The 27,682-nt window shown below is 32.6% G+C and overlaps 1 protein-coding gene across 25 annotated transcripts in view; it reads left to right on the top strand.

Annotated features, from left to right (window-relative positions):
• C2CD5 (C2 calcium dependent domain containing 5) overlaps positions 1-27,682 on the top strand; it is a 129,785-nt gene that overhangs the window by 33,972 nt on the left and 68,131 nt on the right. For 11 of the 25 annotated variants that reach the window (XM_078155115.1, XM_020994215.2, XM_078155118.1 and 8 more), the window contains 4 exons: positions 3,885-4,036; positions 8,260-8,451; positions 10,308-10,393; positions 17,582-17,690. In XM_078155115.1, coding sequence (XP_078011241.1) covers positions 3,885-4,036; positions 8,260-8,451; positions 10,308-10,393; positions 17,582-17,690 — 539 coding nt within the window. Of the gene's footprint in view, positions 1-2,807; positions 2,933-3,884; positions 4,037-8,259; positions 8,452-10,307; positions 10,394-17,581; positions 17,691-27,682 lie in introns of all 25 variants that reach the window. The other 14 variants (XM_078155134.1, XM_020994222.2, XM_078155155.1 and 11 more) reach the window with 5 other exon arrangements.

The raw sequence follows: 27,682 nt of genomic DNA on the forward strand, positions 1-27,682 counted from the left end.
AAGTCTATTGGTCAGCACACATTTATAGATCTCTGCTCTACATCTGGAACCATGCTGACCCTAGGTATAAATGCAATCTGTGGAAGCAGTTTTTACCCTTGAGGAGATTACATTTCATACAGGAAAGCAGGACCTCTAGAGTTACTATGAAGAGAGTAAATAGAGATAAATACAAATTAGTGACATTCAAGGTAGTTTGCACTAGCTGTGTGGGGAAGAGATCAAGAAAGTTGCACTCTGATGCCAGTGCTTAAGTTGGGTCATAGGGGAGGGGCAGAGGCTCGGAAGGAATACATTCCAGCATGGAAGATGATCAGACCCAGAGACTGGAGATGGAGCATCATGGTGAGGAAAAGAGAGGAGGCCAGTTAGATCAATCACAGAGTGCTGGAGTACAAGGAACTTATAATAAGGTAGGAAAGATATGTTAGAGCAAAGTTGAGAAGCACTTTATATTTGATTCTGTAGGTGCTAGGAAGCTAGTGCAGTTTGAGTGTGGCAGTGACATGGTCAGAACTGAGCTTAAGGAAAATTACTTGGGCAACACTGTGGAGGAAGGACTGAAATAGGAGGAGGAGCCTTGAAGCAATGACAGTAATTAGGAGGCTGATAAATAATCTGTGGAAGAGGTGGATGAGTGCCTGATGTAAGGTTAGATGTGAGAGATGTGGGGTTAAAAAATAGCAAGATTTGGCAATTGATTGTATAAATGAAATGAGAGAGTGTGAAAATTGAGGATAATGCCACGATTTATAACCTTGGAGACAATATCTTTGTAATCTTAATGGTACTTTTAGCGGAAATAGGCAGTTTTGGCAGAGGGCTGGATTTTGGAGAAGGTAACTAATTCTCTTTTGGACATGTTGCATTTGAATATCCCATAGGCAATGGGTGATGTGAAACTGAAGTTCAGAGAAGAGACTTGAGTCTGGATATGTTGATAGGTGATTAATCTACCAACAGGTGACAGATAACTAAACCCATGAGAGTTGGTGAGGTTACCAAGAGAGAGTTTATAGAGGGAAGAAGAGGTGGGCCTAGGACAGTAGAATCCTTTTTCTACATTTATACTGCCCTTAAAGAAAAATTATATTCCCTAAAATGCTCTTTAGTGTGATTTATCTATCTGTAGTCAAGAAAGTTAAATTTTTAACTGTTTTCATCAGTATGTACTTATAGTACATTTATCACTAACGTTATTTTAATTTTGGGGGGTAGAATTTTCCATTGTAAGATTTCTTTTGTTTATAGTGGTGATTTTGTTCCATTTTAGCTGAGTAAAATAATGCAGTGACCACTGACCTCATCTATTTTTTAAAATGAGACCTCATTAGAAATTATTTTGGTGGTTTCTATTGGTGGAATGCCAAATAAGTGCTAGGTAATTTTGTTACATGCCTAGTATACGTAGATTAAAGCATACCAGCAATAAGAATATGAGTACCTACATGTTATAAAAACAAGAATATTAGTTTGCAAACTATATTGAAGACCACCATAGCCATCGATACTAGGAGACTGCTCTTTGAAAACTACTATTCTGTGATAATATTTGCCATGCAATGATAGTTCCTATGTGGTAAAGGACCATAAAATAAGGTCATTGAAAATTGAGCTTCCTAGATTTCTCTTGAGTAAATAAATATTGAAAAAAGAAGACAGAATATTTTTTCAGTGTTTATTCACAAGGGCTTTTTTAAAAAAAATGTACATCAGTGAAAAAAGTATATGAAATAAATTGCTTAAGTACCATTCACAAATATCTTATTGATGGCCTATAGATCTTTTTTTTACCCAGGACATTTGAGGTTTTTTTTAAGTAAAAAATTTATAATTTGAATATATATCATATTTTTTTACTGTATTTCCTCATTTAGAGCGTTAACAGTACTATCTCACAAAATTGAATTTAAATTGCCCTTTGAAAAATATATTCTATACAAGGAGTAGCCCAATTAATTTTTAAAGGAAATTAATTTTTAAAAAAAGACTGTTGGCTTAATTGATGATACATTTTAATAGTACTTTTTGCTTTGTTCTGCCTATGTTGTCATCAGTTTTTAAATAACACATATAATATTATAATACATCAAGATGTTTATTTTGATAGATACATCCTTACACCTTTTCACATGATCACAGTTCTCTTTATCCTAAACATGGATCACACACACCTTTTCACATGATCACAGTTCTCTTTCTCCTAAAATGGTATTTTCTTCATATTTTTGACCCCTTTCCCATACAGAAAATGTTCTTTGGAAATTTTTGTTTTAGTCAAACATGATATGTAAAATTCTCTTAAAGAATTTGATTGTATTAGTGACACATTATTTAGGACTACTGATTTCAAAGATGTAATATGATTTAGCTGTTTGTATTTAACTTTTCAGTTTTATGAGTGTTTTCTTCCCATAAAGTCTGTACTGTGAGGTCACTGATGATGAAGGTAAAGAGAAACCTTTTATTTTTAAAGCAACTTTAGAACCAAAATCTTAAATTCAACTAAGCAAGAAAATATAGTGTCCTTTCTACTTAATTTTCTTATCAAAGCTCACAGTTTATTAACTTTTCTTTTAAAAATTTTAACTAAAATATATCTTTAGGTAATGTGTATCTGTTCTTCCCCCCCCCTTTTTTGGGTTTCATCTGATCTTTTGCATGTTAGGGATTTATAACTCTTAGGAGCTGCTTAAAAATATGTGCTCTCCTCTAACTAAAGCACCCTGCAATCATTTTAACATAACTTTGCAATCTGTTGTATATATTGTTTTCTTTTCTTCCACCTTGACTGCAAATTCTCTCAGGTCTCCGCTGGTTCACCCTCCAAGCCATGGATGCCGCTCGACTCACAACAGCCCAATTCACACTGCTACTGGCTCACGACTTACTCAGAACTTCTCTGTGTCTGTTCCCACTCTCATCTACACTGGTACGAGACCGCTCAGACTCAGGAGCTGGGGAGAGACAGGCCACAGGCAGAGTGGTCGCAAAGGGCAGGCAGGCAGGCAGTGTAGGCAGGTACCATAAATCTTTTGTCCTTCCTTTTCTCACTGGAAGTCCTGCTGTCGGTGAAGAACTACTGTATTCAACTGCTAAAACAAAGGCTATAGTTATTTGGAAGAGAAAGTGCTCTTTTCACTTCCAAAGTCTCTTCCATAGACCCATACACTTGTTTTCAAATTGTTTTGCATTTTCTTTCTGGTTTTACTTGGAAACCAGAGTTATGATTGAACAGAAAATTAATTTTTGTTCAAATTGCCTGTATCTTCTTATTTTTCCTATTTTATAAAACCTTCTAAATATGGCTTGTGTAATTCTGTGGAAGAGATCTTGTTGGAGAACAGGTAAGCAGTGATTCTGCACAAAACAAATGTTTCAGTGTAGTTATATCCATTTTCTTCATTGCTTTGTTTTTAGCTGTGGCACTCTTGATGCTATAGGATAAGGAAACATTTTTTTTGGAAGATATATATGTGTGCAAATATCAGTATATTTGAACATATTTACACACATCATTTGCAGTCATCATCATTTTTTTTTCTTTTGTAACTGGAATCAAAAAGCATTGTTTATTTGAAAATATTTTCAGCCATGTATTTATTCTCTTTGGTTATTTCTCTTTGGTATATTTTTTTTCCCAAGTCTGACATTTCATGCCTTTCACTTGGCTCGTTAACTGTTTCAGTGCAGTAATATTTGTCTGAAGAATACTGAATGGGTAAATAGAAATTCTTTGTCTTTGACCTCATCCCTAGCTTCACATTAAGAAATGACTGCTGGCCCAGCCCCAACCCATCCCAACCTGGTGTTTGGATCATGCTGCCATCAGCCAGGTCCTTTGGCACATGATTGCTTAATATCTTTCCACCTTCTTCTGGCAGGATTCCCTTCAATGAAGATCCCAATCCCAATACTCACTCATCAGGACCCTCCACCCCTCTGAAAAATCAAACTTATTCCTTTTCACCTTCCAAGTCCTACAGTCGACAGTCCTCTTCTTCTGATACAGATTTGAGTTTGACACCCAAAACTGGTAAGGCGCTTCCACCCGCTTTTTTAATTTGGTTCTGTTCTTGTTGGCTTTTCATCCAAACTTTTTCTTCTGCTTTTGGCATATAAGTTAATAAAAATGATGCCAACACTAATAATTTTAAACTGTCACAATTAAAATATGAATATATTTTTACAATGTAGGCATTAATTTGATGTGATTTCTACCACCTAGGTTGGTAGCTCAGAGGTTTAAGGTTCTTTGATAGTTTAAGTTTGAGAGACTAGATAACAAACACAATTATTATTTTACCTGTAGACTTTTTTGTTTAATACTATAATTTGTTGGGAAGCACATTCTTTTGCTAAAGCATATTAGGTAGTTGAATAGTTAACTTATTAGTAAAAAAGCAAAACCAGATTCCTCATGTAATAAATATATTTTTGAACTTATCTGTGTTCTGTTTATAGACCTCATTCTGAATTTAATACTAAAAAATTCATAATATTACAAAGCAACACCTACAAAATCTCTCTGGGATGGTAGTGTCATATTAATAAGTGAATTAAAATCATTAGTTTTCGAATTTTGCATGTTCCATCGTGTGAAGTAGAAAAATACCAATTTTACTTGTAATTTTTTCATGTTTCTGAATTCTTATCCCCCATTCCCAAATGCTCCCTGCTCCTTCCATTCATTCCCCACACTGGCCCCCTACTTTGTCAAAATGTGTATAGAATTTTTTTTGGGTTTGTCATCTGGTTCTTTTCCTTCATCTCTAGGATAGACTCCCCTCCACCCTAAAAAAAGGCCAAATCAAAAAATGATTTAAGAAATTGGAGAAATTGGAGACATTGGGGTGATGGGATTTTTATAAACTGCATTTTGATCTGGGATATTTTTCCGTGAGATTTAATCCATCTTCTAAAAATATATTTTGTCTTGTATCATTTTGGCTTACCATATTTTAATAACCTCTTCATTTGCTGCTTGAAAACAAATTTAATTTTAAAAGCATGGGAGCTAAAGAATAAAGGAATTACTTGTGGGTTTTTTTTTTAAAAGGTATGCAAGATTTAATAAATGAAATTGTTAGAACGCAAATTGTGAAGAGCATGATTTGGCAGTTTTGATGATTACTTGAAAAGAAGCCTGAGCTTTCTGATTTTTAATTTCACATTATGCTATAGGTAAAAAGAATTCCGTATGTTAATCAGTAGTTCAGAATTTAACAAGTAGGTACATGCATTTATTTATGTTGTCTATCATGTTTAAAACAGTTGACAATTTAATTTAAATTGTAGTGTAATAAAAGTTTAAATTAAGACATCTGACTGTGGCACTTTTGAATTATTGATTCTAAAATAAATGAGACCCAAACTAAAATTGCTGATAGCAAAGACTTGAAGTCATGGAGTATCATGGTTCTTTAAAGGGTAATTCTTTAATTAGTCTTAAAAATATATTGCATTTTAGTTGGTTTAACAGTCATATAACAATCATCAGGAGGAGCTTTTAGTTTTCCTATTTATTAGAACTATAGGTAGCATCGTTTCCAAGGCCTATGCTGGAGCTCATATCCACGACCCTCAGTATTTGTTCTGAATCTAAATTGCTGTGCTCACTGTAATACACTATTTGTAAAAAGCTCTTACGCTATTGGTTAGATCTTGTGGATGTTGTTTCATGAGCTTTGAACAACTATTCTTTTCATCTTTGTGCCAGAGGCGAGTCTCTGTATAAATAACTGAAGTTTTTAGAGTTTAGGAAATGAAAGTAGTAGATACCAGCCTGCAAATTTTTCTACTTTGTATATATAATAATTTGAAAAAAAAGATTGCATTTAATTTGTAAAAAATGAATTGAATTTGTATTTTTTTCCTCTCCAAATTTCTTGTTTCCCTGATTTCTAACCATTTAAACTAACTGGATTGTGTGTTTAGACCTAAGAGTTTTCACACAAATGTACTAAAGTTTTAATTATGTCCTCCACCCTTGTGGATAGGGACAACTTAAGAACTCAGATGTATGAGAAGTTGTGGTTGTAATATAAGAACCAGTGAGCAAATTAACTGTAAGCATTGACTGGTTTCCCTGTTTTATTGTTTTCAAATAGCCTATAACAAGATATTTCCCTAGAAATTGATGGATTAATTCCTAAATTCCCTTAGGTTCCCTTTCATATTCCAGTTCATAACGGAACTAGATCAGTGAAAACTATTTATAATTCATTTTTGTCTAAACCCCTAGAAACATTTATTTTGAGCTTTTATTTTTATTTTCTTATAACTAAGGAGATAGACATATTCTGTTTATATAGTTTGAGGGATCCTAAATTAAAATTTATGCAGTGCATTACATGCTTTTCAGTTGGGTTGCCTATTCTTATTAATTGCCTTAAACATTCTGTTTCGAGTTTTATAAGTGTCAAACTAAGTATAGGCAATATAGTTAATATTTTAATTATTTGATTTCCTCTGAATCCTCTGTATTCCTTGAAATTTAAATATATGTAAATAAATAAATAAATCTGTCTTCAAATTTCCCTTACTTTATGTGAAGACTAGGAGAGGGAGCCTGGTGTAGGTGATAAAGGGCTGTCATTGAAGTTTGAAAAGGCTATTTCATGGCCTGCTTCTGACACAATCAGTGTGACCAAGATTAAATAGTTTAGACAGATAATGGAACTGCATTGATGAAGAGTTCCCTACCTGATGAAATCATTGGTGTGGACAAAAAATAATAAGGATAATGTGTACATAGCTAAACAGGCTTGGTAGCTGTCTCTACACATCTAGCAAGATAGAATAGTTTTTTGCTTACTTCCTTATCTGCTTATTTTATTTCTATATACTTTCAGAAATAATTTGAGGCAGCTTCCAAAATTAAAAGTAAGAAAGCTAAAAATGAAAAACAAGAAGATATGTTAAAAGAAATATAACTTTATAATACATGTAAATTATTTAAAGCCCACTTCGGAAATGATTAACTGATTATTATGAACAAAGTAATCAGAATTGAAATATAAAATATGACTGAAAGAGGAAGTAATTTTTCTTTTTGTAGGTAGAGGCCAGCATCTGTATTTGGAAAGTTTTAAATTTATTTCTTTTTCATTACCTTTTCAAAAAATTTAAGTAATTTAGAATCCAAAATTCTACACTGTTAATTAGTTTCTGTATTTGCTATTATGACCATAGTTTCTTTCACTGGTAAGCTTCTGTGCTTTATTGATTTTGTCTTAGTTCTTTATATATACTACATATAGTATGGTATACTATATATATATATATTATATATATATATATATATATATATATATATAATATATACGATGGTATTTATACATATACATATGTATATGCATATGCATGCACACACATACATACATACATATATATATATATATACACACACATATACATACACACTGTAGTAGTATAGTGGATATGTTTTATATTGGTCTTCGGGGTACAGGCCTAAAATAACTGCATGTAGTTGTTTTGATTCATGGCATATCATTTGATCTTTAATAAAGTCACATCTTTGTGATAATAGACTGGTTGGTTATATCTTTATCAGAGAGAAGAAAAACCCATTTAAAATATTGATAATATATTTTAAATTTACATGAGAAGAGTATTGCTTGACTTAATTCGATTAAGTCAGAAAAGCACCTATTTTTATTGAAACAGATTTTGTACTAAATAGCAAATAAAATCATTAAAATAGAGAGAACAGCCAAACTGATGTGATGACAGCTTCATTTAAAAATTTTTTAGTGTATTTTCCACTTAATATACTGTTTTAGTGTGCGTTGCAACATTTTTGTTTTGTGCACACAGACATATTGAAAATTACAACTCATCCAAGTTTTAGTCCTTAAATTTATTTTAAATTAATACTTAAACTTTAAAAATACAGGTAGCTTAAATTTAATAAATATTGAAGTAATTTAAAACAGGCTAGGATATCATGAAATCTTAAGATATTAAGGAATATTAAAGAACCTATTAAATAAAACTTACAGTAAATGTTTTCATTTTAAAGTCTGTATAATATGCTTTTCATCTACATTGTGACATTATATGGTCTTGGCATTACTGTTTCCTAATCAGAACTTTTCATAAGGTGGCTGTATATGTCTGCATTTTTAAAAAATTCATTTTTTGATGTTATGTTTTGTTTCATCATTGCTTTCCTTATCCTGCTTTTTCTGGTCATCTTCTGAATCTACATCTTTTCTCTACCACTTTCCTCCACAGCACCTTACCCACAGGGGCCTAGGATTTTCCTGTGTCCCAGCTCCCCCTCTCTCTCTTCTGGTTCCCCTCATCTTAAAAAGTCCTGTCTCCTCTCGGAATCTAGCCTTACCCCTCATCACTCTAGCCATATCAGCCCAGTTGTTCTGAGGAAAAGTGTTTCTTTCAGTGAAGAGTTGCTCCTGGCTGCTTCTGGTAGGATCAAGCTATAACAGCTTTTTTTTCCCCTATTTTTTTTTTAAATCACAGTTTAACAAAGTAATTGTAGTCTTATAAGAAATTATTGGGTATTATATGTGGAGCCTCTATTTTTCTTATTTACAAAAGGAAAAAAACCCTATATGAGACAGTTACTGAGTTCACTCATGGGTATTTAAGTGTTTAACTTTTTTTTTTGAAAAATGATGCTGACAGCATATATGTATGTATATATATTTTACTATGTTTAAAAATTTTATGTTTTCAAGAAATTAAGACCTAAGAATAAATCTGCCTTCCAGTCAGTAGGATTCCTATTTTGGTTCATATACTTGAACTTCTCTTCACATCAACTTCATTCATATTATTGGATCCCTGTATCATGTTGTTAGTAGCCATTTGAAAATGTAGTTACTTTGTTCAAATTAGTTTGTCTCATTAGGGCTGTACTTTTCATTTTCGCTTTCCCTTATTTCATTCCATTGGCATAAACATCATAATGTTCTGCTAAGATTCCTTTGTGGTGGTGGTGTATTTTTTTTTTCTCTCTTAGGAATCCATTTTGTTTTGTGCTTTCAGTATACTTTGTATAAAGATCTTCATTTTGTGTCTCTAGTTAGTATTGTATAGTCCCTAGAAAGTATATTAGTTAAAACAGTTAATTTTTCTGGGAAAAAACACACCAGTATGGGACTATACATATGCTAATCTTTGTTTCCTTATCCAAGAACAGCTAAAAATATACTAGTTTTTACATAAGTATACTAGTTTTTCCATAGGGAATTTTACTAAGCTTGACTATATACATTAATTTTGAATAGAATGGGATTGAGTTGTTAACTTCAGTGTGTCAGATTCTTGCTTCTCACCTGTCCTCTGATGTTCATAATATAATTCTTTTACCCTGATTCAGTCAGTTGATGTTATCAAAAGGAGAAGAAAAGGTAGGGAAAGTAATTTAACATTAAGATTTAAAAATATAGGTAAATGTTTGCTAAATGCAGTTCCTTCATTTAAAACTATGTCCATTCGTGATTTTCTTATTACGTATTTTGGGTTTTAAGCTTATTATTTTGTGTTGAGTTCTATGAGAGGGCTTTGAAAAGTATGACAATCATTAGACAATGATATGGTAGATCACAATTTAGATTTTAGACAACACTTTGATATAGCTTAAACATTTGAGTTCATTAGAATATTTTGAAGCAATCATTGAATTCCCTGCTGTGACTTTTACATATAAATATAGGTAAATATATACCAACATAGTCCTTTGGCATGATAATCAATTTTATTTAAAATCGTTGAGTTTTAAAGTGGGGAAGGATGAACTAATCCAACATACCACCATTTTACAGATGAGGAAACTGAGATAGCCAGAGAAGTTAAGTGTTTTACCCAAGGTCATGTGGGAAGTTATTGGCATTGATTATATATTTCAAACCAATATGTAGAAACAAATTTACTTTTAGTAGGCACTCATAATTAGAATTTTTTTTTGAAAGGAGAACCTTGGTGGGTACAAATACTTATCACTTCAGCATTATTTCTATAATTAAAGGAAGGTAGCCTAAAATTATGTAACATTTAGACTTTGTGAAAAACATTATAAACCTATTTCTAGTATGCTAGGAGACCTTGACTGTTAAGGAAAATTTCAACATGCAGAATAAAGTATTTGACCATATTTGACTTATTTGTTTTGATGATACTACTTTAATAATAAAATATTTTGCTTGGCACGTTTTAGAATTATTCTGTGGGGCTCATGGCAGAAAAATAATTGCACTGAAGTTTTCTATTTCTATGAAAGTTGTTTCCATAGATATTATTTATGTACTGATATTCCTTAGGAATGGGCAGTGGGAGTGCTGGAAAAGAAGGGGGGCCATTTAAAGCTCTGTTGAGACAACAGACTCAATCAGCGCTGGAACAGAGGGTAAGGAATCACAATTTCACAATAATTTCATTGCTCTTACATTGTTAATGGTGTAAAAGAAATGTTATGTGTTGGTGTAATCTTATTACTTTATGTTTACTTTTCTTTGTAGGGTATGTTTTTATTGAGTCCCTCTAAAGAGTTTTAAGATAGCAATAATATGGTTTTGAAAACTTACCCTGTGTTTAAAATATTAGCCCATATATTCTTGCACTATAAAACTGATGTGGAATAACCATTGAATGTAACTGACTTTTTTTTGGTCTTGCAATCTAATTATAGATAACATTGAAAAAAGGTTATGCTATGTTTAGAAGTTTTTTTCCTAATTTGTTTTTCAAATGAAATTTCTAATTTGTTTTTCAAATGATACTGTGGAAAATAAGTAATAAGTCATTTCAGTTATAGTTAATGTAGTTAAAAATAATCCCTATATTTTATTTACTTAGATTATTCTTACCATTGCCCAGTCCCATGAAAATAATAACCAATTCACAAATTTTATATTTCGATTTTTTTTAATATTAACTGATGTTATTTAGGCATCCATATTGTTTCTTGTAAACTAAATATATATTGAAATATATCAGGAGGAAAACAAATAGTTATAGTTTTTGGATGATTTTCTCTTTTCATTTTTTGTGTTACTCCATTGCTAAGGGAGGATCGCCTCATAGGTTCTGTAGAAGTCGGGTATGTTTCTAAAAATGTGTGAGAGTCTTTTTGTTTCTTGGATTGAGAGCTTTTAAAATTTTAATCTTAGTTATTTAAAATTTATTTAAGTTTTTTCTTTTTCTTTGGAAATGTTGCTAGTTTTTTTTTCCTGTTCATAATATACCATGTTAATATATTTAATTTAACAGCACTTGTGAGGCCCATTAACTAATATAATGCATGATAATATATTTCATTTCATTTATTTTTAAAACATTTGTAGTTAGCTTTCAGTCACTTATTTTATTTTTAAAGTTATAAGCATTTTTTAGAAAAGAAAACCTTTTTTTACATTTCCTATTTTATGCTGGCATTTAAAAATACATATAAAATTCTTTTATGACAAATACCAATCACTATAAAGAAGAATTCTGCATACCACAACTGTTCTGTATTACCAAAATAGTTTTTGTAGACAAATTCTTTCCTCAATCCTTTTCCCTATAGCTGTGTGTATAGGGAAGGAGAAGTTTGCTGAACTGAGAACTAAGCAGCAACTATCTTGCTTTATCATTAAGTAATAAATACCTTTCAACTCTTCTAGCACCTCTTCTGCATTTAAACTTCTCAGTTAATCCCACCTGAATGACTTGCCATATAGCTATACACTAAAAGAAGCATACAAAAAGATCTGCAATCTTAGAGGAGACAGCAGATGAGAATAGAGGTGTATGCATTTAATAGCCTCCTACTTTCCCTTACTGGATTTAAGAAGCCTTTAAAAAATTTTTAATTCACTACCTCAAATCTTTGAATCCTCTTTCTCTCCAGTTTCCTCAGAATAGAAATGTGATTTCAACCAAATAGTAATAATTATAAGTCAACCATTTGAGGTCTCCTGGATTTTGATGTAATGGAATTTTATATGTATATTATGTTTTTAATATGTCTATGCCAAAAACTTTACATCTCTCTTTAAAAATGCAGTGAATATTCTTAAAGCAAACTTGAAGCCCATAGGATTGTCCACATAGGATTTGAAATTTGCTGTGTTTTAAGTTATAATTTCATTCCTGACCTGTAAAAACTAAACCTGTATTGTTTAGTTTCTGGGTATCTGTTGAGTCAGTATAATAGGGTAGTCTCCATAACAGGCACCTAAATGCAGGGAGTCCAGTAATCTGAAGTAATGGGTTGAGTGTAACCTGTTTACATGTTTTTTTATTTACCTGTGGCTGTGTTGCTAATGTGCCATGTTTTAAGAATGTTTAAAAAAAAAAAACCAAAACAAAACAAAAAAGGGGCAGCTAGGTGGCGTAGTGGATAGAGCAACGGCCCTGAATTCAGAAGGACCTGAGTTCAAATCTGGCCTCAGACACATAACACTTAACTAGCTGTGTGGCCCTGGGCAAGTCACTTAACCCCATTGCCTAGCCAAAAAAACCAAAACCAAAACGTGTTTTAAGAATGTTTAAAACTAGAACTACTGAAGCATGCAGCATATTTTCCACATGTACCCAAGCATATGTCTAAATCCTTTCTGTTTGAACCTTAGATTGTACTTAATGCTATGGATCCACTTATATCCTAATTCTCTTCATACCCTATTTTCTTCGTTGTAGAGCAAATCTTTATTTGAGAAAAGAAAAGAAATCCTTTCTCTGCCCAGTATCTTAATGTAGATTATTGTTTCACGTGCCAAAAAAGTAAGCACTTCAATGATATGTATCTACTTCATAGAAGGAAAAGAGGAAGATAAATATGTTTAAGTTTTTTAATGACTTCAGGTTATACAGGTAGACTGTTTTCACTAACACCAGTACAGTTTCAGTATCTCACTTTACCCAAAAGTAAGGCAGTTGTTTTCTGCGTGTAGCGTGTTGGCTGCTTCCTAAATTTTGATTTTTGCTTATAATCTATAGCTAGATGACATGGTGGTTAAAGTGCTGGGCCTGGAGTTAAGAAGACTTGAGTTCAAATTCAGACTCAGATTCTGTGTGACCCTGGGGCAAGTCATTTAACCTCTCTTTGCCTCAGTTTACTCAGCTGTAAAATGGGAACAATAATTGCAACTACCTCAAGGTTTTTATGAGCATAAAATAAGATATTTGTAAACTTCTTGGTAGAATACCTGGCACATCGTAGGTACTATATAAATGCCTATTCCCTCCCCCCTCCAAAAAAACCTGGCCTGATACAGTATCACAGGTAACTTGTTTGATTATGATAGCTTCCTTCAGAGGAAGTTCTTTTTCGGATTATCATTATGGATATTCCACATTAGCAGCATGACCATGTTATTAACTATATAAAAGAAAAATCTAAGTCTTGCTTTTGATATTTATTGATATGGAAGAACACATAGTTTTTGTCTTATTTTAAAGAATATAGGTTACTTTCATGAAGTTGTCTTAATGTCTCCTTGTCTAAGTCTTTGAGATTGAAGCCTCTGGAATATAACCCTTTAATGTACTGTCAAAACTCTGCTTCTTGGACATTTCATATAATACTAATTTTCTGTAAGCTAGATACCATAGAGAGTAACTACAGAGTAAGGATGCCCCAAAATTCACAGGAGACGCTAAGAATGAAGCTAGTCTTAAATGTTTATATAGAAGGATGCAAAATATCCTTTGCAAACAAGCAAAACTTCCCTATAATTAGACATCTAATGGGCCACTTCAGGAGGCAGTATGTACCTTCTAGTTGAAGATCTTCACTAACCAACTAATGATAGACTTATTAACAACAGGACTCTTGTTCATGTATAGGTTGTACTACATGGCTTTGGAGATCCCTTTGGATTCTGAGTCTGTGCTTCTTAAAGGAAATCTGAAATTCCATTTTATGCATCTGTTTTAATGATTTTTTAAAAACCTAGCACTTTAGGGGGAAAAGGTATATTAAAATAAACTCCAAATGCAAATTTTTCTTCCTAGACTTCACCTTTAAGAGGTTTGTGAAAGCTTTGCATGAATGAGCACTTTTAGCTAGTATATTTTGATAATCCCATGAGTAGATCAATAACTTTCTTGTCTTTCTTTGCCTGTTGAGCTAAACTTAACCACTATTTCTCATCTCCTTTTTACTTTATCTTTGCAGGGCCTTTGTTTTAGTATTTTATTTTTCTCCAGTTACATTTTTAACATTTGTTTTTGAAACTTTGAGTTCCAAATTCTCTCCTTTTCTCCTTCCCTACCCCTCACCCCCGGTTGAGAAGACAAACAGTTTGATGTAGGTTATGCATATGTAGTCAGGCAAAGCATTTCCATCTTAGCCACATTGTGAAAGAAAACATAGACAAAAAAAAACCTCAAGAAAAATAAAAAAGTGAAAAAATATGCTTCAATCTGTATTCAGACACTATTAGTTCTTTCTCTAGCCATCATAAGTGGCTTCAGACAACTTCAGAGTTGTCTAGGATCATTGTATTGCTGAGACTAGCTAAGTCATTCATAGCTGATCATCTTAAAATATTGCTGTCACTTTGTACACAGTACATTTCACTTTGCATCAGATCATGTAAGTTTTTCCAGGTTTTTCTGAGAGCATCCTGCTCATCATTTCTATAGCACAATCCATTGTGATCACATACCATAATTTGTTTAGCCATTCGCAGCTGATGGGCATTTTCTCAATTTCCAATTCTTTGCCACCAGAAAAGAACTGCTATAAATATTTTTGTACATGTAGGTCCTTTCCTTTTTTTTTTTTAATCTCTTTTGGGATATAGACCTAGTAGTGGTATTGCTAGGTCAAAGGGTATTCATGGTCTTATGGCCCTTTGGGCGTAGTTCCAAATTGCTCTACAGAATGGTTGAATCAGTTTACAACTCTACCAACAGTGCATTAATGTCTAATTTTTCCTACATCCTCTCCAACATTTGTCATTTACCTTTTATGTCCTATTAGCCAATCTAATAGGTATGAGGTAGTACCTCAGAATTGTTTTTATTTGCATTTCTCCAATCAATAATGAGTTAGAGCCTTTTTTTTTAATATGACTATAGATAGCTTTGATTACTTCATCAGAATACTGTTCTTATCTTTTGAGGAATGGCTTTTATTTTTATAAATTTGACTCAAGTTCTCTCTGTTTGAGAAATGAAGACTTTATTGGAGAAATTTGCTTTAAAATGTTTTTTCTTTGAAGAACTCAAATAAGTTGGCATGTGTGAAGTACTTTGCCAATATTAAAGCACTATAAAATACTAATTGTTATTATTATTATTAAGACCTGAAAAATGACCATTTTTAATAGTAGCAGCAACCAAAGTAGCTAGGTATATATCACTTTGAAAACTGAAGTTTTACAAAGTGCTTTTAAAAAAATTCTAAATTGACCCTCCTAATCATGAGATAGGTTAATGAATACTATATGTCCAGGATCACATAGCTATTGTTAGAGAGAGGAACCAGGCCCATCTTCAGGATTCCAAGCTCAGTGCCTTTTCCATTATGTCACATTGCCTCTCTCCTTAGATGTAGACATTGGGTTATTTCTTTAAAGGGGCACCCTAAACTAATAGTGATCAGTTGTTGCTCTATGCACAGGTTCGTTCTTACATTTTTATTGTGTCATGGGGCCCTTTGGCAATCTGCTCAAACCTGTGGACCTGTTATCAGAATAACATTTTGAAACTGAAGGAATTATTCAATTTCAGGTAGAGATTAGTGATAAAATAAACATGTATTTTTTTTCCCCAGTCACTTCACAGGACCCCTATCCACATACCTTTTTAAAGGGTCCATAAGCTCAGGTTTAGAACCCTTAGTGTATGACACTATATGACATATCTTTAGCATTGCTTATCAGTTTCTTAAATTATTTATGTACTACTACTTAATTTGTGACTACCTGTAAAATGTGATTTTTACAAAATGTAATGCTCAAATTTCCTTTTTGTTATATTGATACTTTGATGTACTTAGAATCAAATTGATACAAATAATCCCTCTAGTAGTACAGATTCTAATCCATCCTGACTATTTTATCCAGTTATTCTTATATATGCTTGTAATAGGTGATAATGTACAAAGTACAGGGCTTGGAATCAAGAATCAAGGAATCAAGAAGACCCAAGTTGAGATCCTTCCTCAGACACTTAATAGTTTTGTTACCAAAGGCAAACCACTTAATCTCTCTTAACGTCAGTTTTCTCATTTGTAAAATGAAGATGATAATAATAACCTACCTTACAGGATTTTTTCAAGGATTAAATGAGATAATGTTTAAATCACTTTGTGAACATTAAAGTGCTATGTAATTATTGTTATTACTTTTGCTCCATAAGGGGACCACCAAAAATGTAAGGGGGCAGGAAAGATTAAAGTAGGAAACCAATGAAGCACATAGATTGTCCATTAGATATCTTTTGTCCTTGTGTTATAACTGATCTACCCTCTTTTCTGGTCATACATCTGTTGGACTGTATTCTTAATACCACTTCTCCCATTCAGTTTTTTGTTGGTAATATGCTTCAGTGGACTCACTGTTAACCACGTGCCTTTCTATTGCCTTTTAGCTTACCCATAATTCTTAAACATTCAGATATTGATATTTTCTTTCTTTAGCCATTAAACATCACTAAAAGAATATTGGTGTTAAAAACAGCAGGCCTTTGCCACAGGATGAATCCTGGGGTTTTATAAGCACTAAATAATTTGTGAATAAATGGCATGAGTTTATTAATGCATGGGGACTTTGAAGACTCTCTATTTGACCTTCAAAGACTTTTTCTTATTTTAGTTTTTGATCCTAAGCTGAATTTCAGATCAGTGATTTTCAGAAAAGTTAGTATATGTTAGTGTATGCTTATTCAGTAGGCATAGGAAACATGTACACTAATTAAGTCCTATTCTTCCTTCTTATTCTGATCTCTTCCAGAAATTTCCCATGTATTTGTCATTTCAGAGTTAGAGACCCACTTCACTTCTTTTTCTCCCTTTTACCACCACCTTTACTAAAAACTTTGTCCACAGTGATGTGAGATAACTCGTATTTGAAGAAGTCCCTGATTGTTAGGGCTATAGTGGGAGTGAAATGTACACTTGAAATCCCAGGAACTCTGAAAGTGTTTTCCCGTGGAAACATTGTTATACATAATAGTTTGTTGTTCTGTTAGTATTAGGTTTACAAAGTACTTTACTTACCTTATTTGATTCTCACAATCCTGTGAGATAGGTGCTTTTATTTCCTTTCCTTTCCTCTTCCCCCTCTTATTTTTTAGGTAAGTAAACTGAGGTTGAGGCCTCAGTGGTTAAGTGACTTGCTTAGGATCATAGTTAGAAGGTGTCTGAAACAGAATTTGAACGCAGGCATTTTTGATGTCCATTGCTCTCCATCTACTATGCCATCTAAGTGCCTTTACTTACTGATAAATTATAAATGAAATATATATTTTTAAAAAACATATCTATAACTGGCATGCTTCTGATTTCAGTGGAGCGAATAAAAAACATAATTGATATATGTTATTAAAACTTTACAAGTTACTGACTGAATTTCCCCCCACTTCTCATTTTTCCTACTAGGAATTTCCATTTTTTACCTTGACGGCATTTCCTCCTGGATTTCTTGTGCATGTTGGGGGTGTTGTTAGTGCACGCTCAGTGAAACTTTTGGATCGAATCCACAATCCTGGTATGTTGAAAAAAGAAAAATTGTTTTGTAAAATGTTCTGTTAAGTTTAGGTTTTGAGTTTTAAAATGATTTGTATAAATTGTATTACAGTTTTAAAGCTAGAATCCCCTAAAAATAAGTTTACAAGAAAGTACTACCCTAAAGGTATTTTTTAACCGTCTCATTAATTTATATTTATTTTAAAAGATGACTTCAAACACATTGTTAAAAACACATCCATTTATTTTGGATTAAATTTTGGCCAAGAGGGTGACCCTTTAAGGTTGACATCTTTGAAGCTAGAAAGATAAAATGTTTTCTTTCATTATTATTATTAGTTCCTTCTGTGTTGCAATTAATATTTATAAATTGCTTATTTATGTAGTTCCTTTCCTACTCAAAGAAGGGTTTTAAAATTTAATTGGAAAAATAGATATGTGTATATGAATTTATAGTGTAATTAAGAATTTTCAAAACTTTTTTATATTTCTTTGGTGTTCATGTTTACTACATGTAGCAGTTCGTTTATATTAAAAAAAGCGATAGTTTTCCTTCATAGTCATAATTATAAAGGAACAAAAGAAGTAGGCAGCCAAGCCTCAGTAATTCCAAGCACTTGGTTTACACATTAATAAGGAATTTTTCTAAATCATAAACCAGCAAAATAGAGAACAGTTATCTTCCTGAACAGTAATCTCTAAAATCTTCTGAATTCTTACATTCTAAATGGAGTATTATTCTTCTGTCATTGACTTGATGTATGATGTTGCCTAGGTTAAACATTTTTGTGATGTAATGTCAGTATCTCTCTCTTTCTCTCTCTCTCTCCATATATGTAGCACATGATGTATTTTAACTGTTTCCTTATATATATTGTTTTACTTATCAGTTCTCATAGTCTCTCCATGAGCACATATTGACATCATAAAAAAGTAAAATGTTTTGAAGCTTTCAGGTGAAAAGCATAATCTACATAAGAGTTTTGTTTTGTTTTTCTCTTTTTCCAGAGCATTAAAATCCTTTTTTGCTTAATGTCTTGGTTTCGGGAGTTAAATTAGTAGTAATTCACTGCTATTTGGGTCATTTTTAATTTTCAGAGAAGCAAAGTAAGAATACTTAGAATATTACATACGTGTAAATTTTTGTATTGGGGATTGGAGTTCTGAAAAAAAGGTTTCAGGGAAGTGATATTTACTTTGGGCGTGCATGCATGGGCCAGGATTATTTAGCTTTAAAGGTTGGCAGCTGCATCTTTTTAAAGCATCAGTCTTCTCTTCCCTCCTACCCTCTTCTGTTTGTTCTGTTCTATCTTCTTTTGTTCTAGTTAAAACTTAGATTCAATTTTAGAACTGTAAGAAAGATTACAAATCATTATTTGATCTTTCTTTAAATAGTATTATTTGTTGTAACATGTAGAAAATCCAGATTAATAATTTATCTTACTAATATCTCTTAAAGAGATTGGTACTTCTGTTTATATAGTAAGTTCCAAATCTGTATTTTTATGTCCTTGTATACTTGGAAAAAAGCAACGGAAATGGGAATTTAGAGGATCTTATAAAACTTGCTGTGCCGACCACAGGCTAGTCATTATATCAACATGAAAACTTTGACTCAAACATTTTGTTGTTAAATAACATTTACCACCCAGCCACAGAGAAACAATAAAAATGTTTATTAAGGATAAATACAAGTTTGGTTGGAATCTTCTTTCAGCTAAAAATATTTGTTTTAATGTTTTACCATCCTATGCTCTGATTAAGTTGTGGAGTCTGGGAGAACAACTTATGTGTATGATAGATGCTTAAGCCAAAGTATTGTGGTTATAGCATCAATTCAATTCAACAAGTGTTTATTAAATGTCTATTATGTGAAGGGCGCTGTTGTGTCCTGAGTCAAGTCTTTTTTTAAAGAATTGTTCTCACTATGGTTTAGTACAAGCTACCCATGTAGCAAACATCCCTAAATGTGGTGAAGTATCTTGTCTTAATGACCATCAAGTCACTGATGGCTTTTCTTCTTCCTTTGAAAATATTTTTTGGCTGTCAAATCAACATAGTATGAATCCTGGGTTTATTTGTTTGTTTTGAAACTAGAATACCTCTCACTAGCCTTTCTGTCCTGTGAGAGTGAATAAATGTTTAAAAATAAAACTTGAATTTAGGCTTTAAATTAAAAAACACTAAATGGAAATTAAATACACACACACGTTCATTGCACTGGTTTCTATTGCAGATGATTTTGATTAGAATGTGACTTATGTAAACATTTATTATGCATTATAAAAGGAACTCATACTCAAGGATAGTAAATTGAATTTAAAATAAGTATCAAAAAATACTTATTAAGATTCTTCCCTTTTGAAAAAAGTTTAAAAAGATTAAAAAAGTTCAAAAGAATATAATGTATTTGATTATCTGAATTCATTAGCATATTAAGGGAGAAACTGATGGTAAATTGAGATGCATGGGCTTGTTTTAACAGGTGCTCTTGTTTGCACTCTCAAATTAATTTATCAGAATTTTTGAAGCCACATTTTGAGTTATCTTGACCAGGGAATGTAGGAAATTATGTCAAGGCAGTACTTAAGGGAAGCTTTTATTCTGCAGATAGCAATACAACTTTATAAAGTTGTGATTTTGGAAGTATTTTATTGTTACCCTCCCTGCTTTTTCCTCCTTTCCCTGTCCACTAAATATTAAGATAGAGAAAAATTATGATAAAAAAAGTGTTTTAGAATGTATAGCAAAGGGGAAAATGGAGTGGTTTTGAATATTAAGGTTTCCTCATAGAGGATAGATTTTTAGATTGCTATAGCATGCGCCTTTTTCCCTTTCTATTTCAACTTCTTATTAACTTTACTGTCTGTCTTTCCAGTTCCTGTGGAATGGTGTTGTCAATTATGTTCTTGTTTGTAGTTTTATTTTCTACTATTCTGCTCCTAAAACTAATCTACTAATTTGATGTTTTGAACTCAGCCTTTGTCGGAATTATGGGTAACACAAGATCTTACAAACTGCTAGACTGGAATAGTTTCAATTCAGGTATTTTATTAGTCATTCAGTACTACATATGCTGATAAAAATTATGGCAGCTCAGTGAAGTTTTTAGAAATGTTTTGATTAATTAGGTATAGTGCAAATTCAAGTGTGTTAATTTTTGCAATATAATTATACATATGTGTATATATATATATACATATATATGTATATATGTGTGTGTGTGTATGTGTATATATATATATATATACATACACACACACACACATATATATATATACATATATATGTACATATGTGCACATACGTTGCCGGTAGCTTTCCTCAGAAATGCAAGATTAGAATCTATTATCCCTTAGTAAAAACTTGTTAAAACTTTTAACTAATTTTATTCTGAAAAGGTTGGGGCTTTCATTTTATTATTTCAGCTCTAAATTAGGATTATTTACCTATTCATTTGATTATATTATAAGTATTTTCACCTTTTCAATAGGTAAAAAAATGAGTAGATATAAAAATAACATACTTGAAAATCCCTATGGGATTTAACGCAGCTCAGACTCAGTCAGGATTGGCAGTTAAAGTTGAACTGATTCTTTCATATGAATTAACTAAAATGAAACAAAAAGCATTTAAACTGTTGAGTTCTTAAATATGCAGTTTTCAGAATAATATCCTTAAATTATATTTAATGGAATTTAGGGTGTTCCCTACATCAAGTATATGATTCTTTTAAAAAAAACATTATCAGTTTAGGCACATACTAACATAATTTTAGGCACATATTAAAGATGTTGTATACTTGAAATATCAACTTTTATTATTCCAAAATAGAATATAAAATAGACTTAAAACCAAGTTTGCTTTTACTATTTCAAATGTTCTTTGCCACATTAAAAAATTGAGTACCATAAGAATTTGGATTACTGTTCTGGCAGTAAGCAAAAGTTTGAGAAATCAGGAACAGAAATATCGTGGACTAAATTCTTCTGTATTCCTTCAGTGTTTGTTTTTTTTTTTTCTGTGAATGGAGGTCCCTTTTTTGTTTTGAGGAAATTTTACATAGGAACATATTTTGGAAGACAGTGAAAAATCTGTCCTGTAATCTTAAGGTAAATTAATAGAAGAAAAATAACTTCACAGATGATGCTATTGTTTAGAATGAAAATGAATATATTTTTTGTTCTTGGTATCTTAGTAAAATTATTCAAATGGTCCATATTTCACTAATACTTAAAGGTAGGACATTTATATCATCCTTTTTTTCTTAGAAAATATGAGGTAATAAAATTATGTCATGTTTAATTTTCATGAATTGGTACTTTACCTAAAGATCCTATCTAATTCTTTAGTTTCATATGTCAAAATGTATCAGTAAAACCTCTTCCATAGGGTATTAGAATACGTCCCATAATCTTTTCATTATTGAAGAGTGTTTTTTTTGTCTTAGGAGTCCAGGATTCAAATCTGAAGTAAGTAATGCATGTATGACTTGTAGGCTACTCAGATTGCCTATTCATCATGCAGATTTGCCTAAATTCAGTCTAGTAGGAGAACTGTAATCAGGTATAACCTTTGCAAGCCTAGACTGCATTCGTTGGCGAATCTTTAGGAAAATTGTTTCCTGTCTGAGTTTTTGCTAGCATGCTCTCACTTTGATTAGCATAAAAATAGCTAAATACATAATAGTTGGATGACATTTTCTAATTTTAAAAAAATTGTTAAGGTTTCAGTGGAGTTTTATTTAAATTCATCATGAATTAAATATTATGAGGAATTTAAAATATGAAACTGAATATATTCAGTAATGGCCAGTTAGAATTAAGAGGCAATGTAGTCTATTGGAAAGACCTCTTGCTGAAGTAGGAGAAAGAAGATGAAGTCTGTTCTGGACTCTTCCTTTCACTGCCCTGGGATCTCAAGGCATTAGCCTCCTTGAACTTCAGTTTTTGTCTATAAAATGGACAGAAGCTCTTTCCTGTCTGTCTCATTGGCATGTTTTAAGAAGCAAAGGAAATAATCTTTGTGAAAGTGTTATGGTTACATTAATAAGACAACTTGTTTTTGTACATTTAAACACAACCTCAAAAGTGAAACTTTTAAAATAATTTACAGTAGCTTTGGAAGCAGTTATGAGATAGAGGAAAGGGCATTGAACTTGAAATCATCACCTGTGTAAGGATCCTGCCTCTACTATGTAATACTGGGTGACCTTGGAAAAATCAATCAAATTCTCTGGGCCTCAGTTTCTTCTGTAAAATGAGAGTGTTGGATTAGATGATATCTGAGGTCCCTTCCATTCTTTAATGTCTATTATCCTACGATCTGTGTAAATTTAAAAAAAAGAAATATATTCAGTGAATTAAGAGCTTATAGTCTTTCAATTAAGAGCCATAGAAAAAACAAGTCAAGATAAACTCACTTGGAGAAGTGGGGGATTAGTTTCTAATAAGCATACTCCCTGAGGGCACAGCACAGGCTATGAATGTACATCTCGATGCAGCAGAATTCCATTGTTTACATTCATGAGAGTATGTCCTCTACAGTTAGAAAATAAGTACTGACCAGATAATTACATATTACTTTATTACATTATTTCCTCATTGAAGTAACACCCAGATCTTCAGGATTTCACTTTTCTCACTTAAAATATTGGGAATAATTGATTTTTATAAAAGATTGCTTGAATTTTAAATCTAGAATGGATTATGAAGGTCCCATAATCAACCCCCTTCATTTTATGTAAGAGAAAACTGAGGTAACCCTAAGAGGGTAACATGATATTCAGCATTCAGAAGTGGCTGATGAGGAAATATGATTGCAAGTTTGTTTCACATAGAAAAGAATTATAAGAGGAGAATTTTAAGGTTCAAGAAAATGATGACAGTGAGTACAAGGACTAGGCAAAAATAGTTTGTGGACATGGAGTGAGTAAACCAGTACATAATTTTAAGAGCTAGAAAATCTGGGAAGAACAAAGATGGCTAGCGTTTGTAATGAAGTTTTCTGGATGAGTGGAGTGGTCTTTTCAACTATGATGGCATTTAGGTAAAGTAGAACAAAAGGGAAACATACTTTGTAAAACTTTAGTTTATGCTAGTCCTAATGGAATAAAGCGGGTCATAATTATCATGGTAGAACTTGTGAGGACAGTGGTTGTAGGAAACAATATATCTTAGCATTTAAAAATTCATTAAGGAAGCTGTCTCAGTAATCAAGTAACTTTAAAGTAAATGAAACAAGTATTAGGTGGGGTAAATAGAATATAAATTGGGTAAAAATGGGAAAATTTTAAAAGATGGCTTTAATTTTAACTTTTATATACAATAATCTTTTGACTAAAGTATTTCATAAAGCTTTCTGCTGAGTTGGTGATGTGCTCAAAAAATACAAAGTAATTTTATAGTCATCCTGTGAAAAGTACATCAGTTTGCTGGGGAAAATTGTATTTCAGAAGTACATATAAATTACTTGCTTATTTTCAATGTTTTTGCCATTGCTTTGTGACAGATTTTTTGGAATATTTATGCCATATATTCCTGCAGATAAACAGGAGTTGGCCATGTTAGTAAACATCAGGAAAATAGATGCTAATAGATCTTAATTTCAATTAAAAAAGTTAATTCAGTGTGTTACTGGAAGTTTTCTTAAATAAATCCCTTAGTAATTTAGTTTTTACATGCTAAAGAATGACATATGACTACATTTCTAACCACAGATTTTGGAAACATCAGAATGTAAGGAGGAACCTTAAATTTTGTTAGTACTTGTAATGAAATATGTTAAGAGTTTGCTTGGATGTGTATCTATGTAGGTGACCGTGACCATGCTTATGGAAATCGACCCTTGATTATCCTTTAATTTCTTACTAGTATAGTTCTTATTAGATGCAAAATCTCTTGAGATTTTTGTGGTGCCTAATGAGTTCATCTTTCCTTTGTACCATTCCCTTATTAATTTATAAAAACTATACTAATTATGGAAACAGAAATTTCCTATTTTGGGGGAAAAAACTGCAGAAAAGAAGGAATGAAATTTATTGTGTTTTCTGCAGGGAGGAGTTGTGGGGGTAGAGGAGCAGGAAATAAATCTCTTTCTCTCAGAGAGAGAGAAAGAGAGACACAGTATCTCCTCTCTGTCCTCCATGCTGGATTTCTAGTCTTAACTGTTGAAAATGCTGATACTGTCAGCCCTCCTGCCAAGCAAGTGATGTGATGGAGGAGGTTAGTTTCTTCTGTGGTTCCTGCTTTTGGTGCTGTACCTCTTCTTCCTTATCTTTGCCCTTCCAATCTAGGTAGTGGGAAAAAAAATGAAAAGATCAGGAAAGGAAGCTAGGTGCAAAGTCTTGTCCTGACAGAAACAGACATGGAGAGTGAGGTACAAGTTTCCAGTATTGTAGTGGAGGAAAAGGTACAAACAAAGGTTTAAGAATGAAACAATAAGAACAACAAACCTGATTGGAACTGAAAGTGCAGGGGGAGCAGAAGATTTAATTTTTGAGCCCAAAGTATTTCCCCTGTTACAGGGTCCATCAGGTTAGTAAGTAGTAAATGCAATGACCTTAGAACAGCAACAGTGAAGGTACTTATTAAAATCCAGCTGTGTGGAAGGCAGATTTAGGATTGATTACAAAATTGAGCTAAAAAATGGCTGTAACACTAATTGGCCTCAGTTTCTTCATCTATTAAATAGAGAAAGTACTCCTGTTACCTCCCTCATGGGATGGTTTTGATGACAGTACTTTGTAAAATGCTCTGGAATTTTGTGGTTCTATTAGTAGAAACATTGCTCCACTAAGCTCTGTGCATAGTTGACCTGGGTTCTTGGAGACAGAATAAGTCTAACAAGTTCTATTAAGATGGAAAGGCTTCACATAAGATTGGGATGACAAATCTGGGTCTCTTATCTCAGAACACATCTGTCTAAATTTGGAGAGGCTTATCATCAGTCTTGGCCACCAGGTGATTTTTTTTGTCATAGTAACTAGTGACCATCTACTAAAGAGTTGAGAAGTTAAAATATACTGTGGTGGAGCCAATACCTAAATTAGCAAAATCCCACGTCCTTAAGTATTGCAACGTTATTAATATTATTTTATGTGTCCAGCATTGTACTAGATATTGTAAAGAAAGTGAAAGAAATTTAAAAACAAAACTACATAGGCCATTTGCTCCAGATGGGATTGATTGATTGATTATTGATGGATTAATTTTGTGTTGTTTTGGACCAAATTTGTGATTTCATGAGTCTGGGAAGCTCCAGGGAGGAACTTCTTCTGCCAACTCATGGGGTACATTTTCTGTAACTTCAGTTTTAGAGAGTTGCCCAGAGCGATTAACTTGCCTGCTGAAGGTCACACAGCCTGTATGTGTCAAAGGTGGGACTTGAACCCCGGGTCTTCTTGGCTCCAAATCAGGCTTTTATCCACTGTATTACAGTTAATTAATTAATAAGTATTTATTGAATATCTACAATAAATCACCATATTATGTGGCACAATGTTGTAGGAATTCAGAAATGAGAAAGGCCATTGTGAACTATTAAGAGAAGGCTTTGTAAAGGAGTTAGGACTGAGCTGATACTTAAAGAAAGTATAGGATTTAGATTAGTGGCAAGAAAAAAGAGAGCATTCCAGCTGGAGGAATTAAAATTAACATGAATCAGGTTTTAAAAGTGAGCATGGTTTATATGGAAGGTAAAAAGGAGAACAATTGAACTGAGTAGTACAGGAGGTTCATGTTGTGAGTGTTTGGGTAGGGAAGAAGAGCCAATGTGATGGAAAGCCCAGATAGCAGACTGAGGAGTTTGAGCTTGAGCTGATAGGTAGAATTTGCCATAGGAGTTTGAGTCTGTAAAGAACCCATCCATCACCAGGTAAATAGTTATGCCTAACCTGTATGGAGCAACCAGCTAGACTTTTCCCAAGACTTTATGATGAAGTCAGAGCATTTATGCATATCTGTATCTATATATATAGATAGATAGATAGATAGATAGATAGATAGATAGATAGATAGATATAGATATGTATAAGACTTCAATGTTTGTTCCTTAAACAAAAAACAAACTTTGTAAAAATAAAATTTGTGTTAAAATAAAGCATACCAATTAAGTCCTGTTAGTCTAGTGACTAACATTCATGTATATTTTTTAAAGAAGATAAAATTGAGATCAAGATTTAAAGAACACCCCTGAAATACAATTTGATACCTTCTCACATTTCTTCAGTTACTACTTTTGCCTAATAGAAGACATTTTGTTTAGAGCCTCCTTGTGATCTTCCTCTTCCTCCTCTGAGGTTGCTTATGTGCCCTTTGTAGTTTTTGCGCTACTTTCATTGCAAAACTTAGAAACCTTGCCCATGTTGCTTTCTGTTTATTCTGAGAAGAAAACCCCAAATTGAAATTATGCTGATTTTTATCAGCTCTCTGTCTTATTCCTCCCTGTTTTTGAATGAGAGAACTGTATTTTTTGTTATTCATCTTTTTCTTTTAGCCCGAAGAGAGCTTACCTCTACTCTTTAAGTCCACAGGTACATATCTTGGATTCTCTTTGCTCAGAATTTCTTTTCTACTTAACTTTTTTCTTTTGCTTCCTTCCTTGGTCTTTGAAGCTCAAGTTGGTATACAAATTACATACATAAGATTTTCTTTTAATAACTCCAGCACGCTGCTCCCAGTTTGTTCTGAGCCCACTTTTCAAAAAGGCCTAGGCCATTCTTCTCTTTTTCTCCTGCATTTCAAACCACATTTTAACAGAAAGACTTCATGTTCTCACCCTTTGTTTTTAGAAAGGTGATATTAAGTAGGGGTGAATCTGAGAAAGGCTGATCATATGGGATGGTAAAGAAAGAATTGACCAAAAGGAGTAGTAGTACTAGAATGGAAATAAATAATTAGAGGAGAAATAACAGTAATAGGGGATGAAGTTTTTGCTTTGTGTACCCCTCATTAGTTTTCTGTTGCTAGTATACCTCTTACGAAAATAGATATAGATAGGTAGTATAGTAGCAGT

This window comes from Phascolarctos cinereus, unplaced genomic scaffold (assembly GCF_003287225.1).
Source record: "Phascolarctos cinereus isolate Bilbo 61053 unplaced genomic scaffold, phaCin_HiC Scaffold_1;HRSCAF=81, whole genome shotgun sequence".
Classification (NCBI taxonomy): Eukaryota; Metazoa; Chordata; class Mammalia; order Diprotodontia; family Phascolarctidae; genus Phascolarctos; species Phascolarctos cinereus.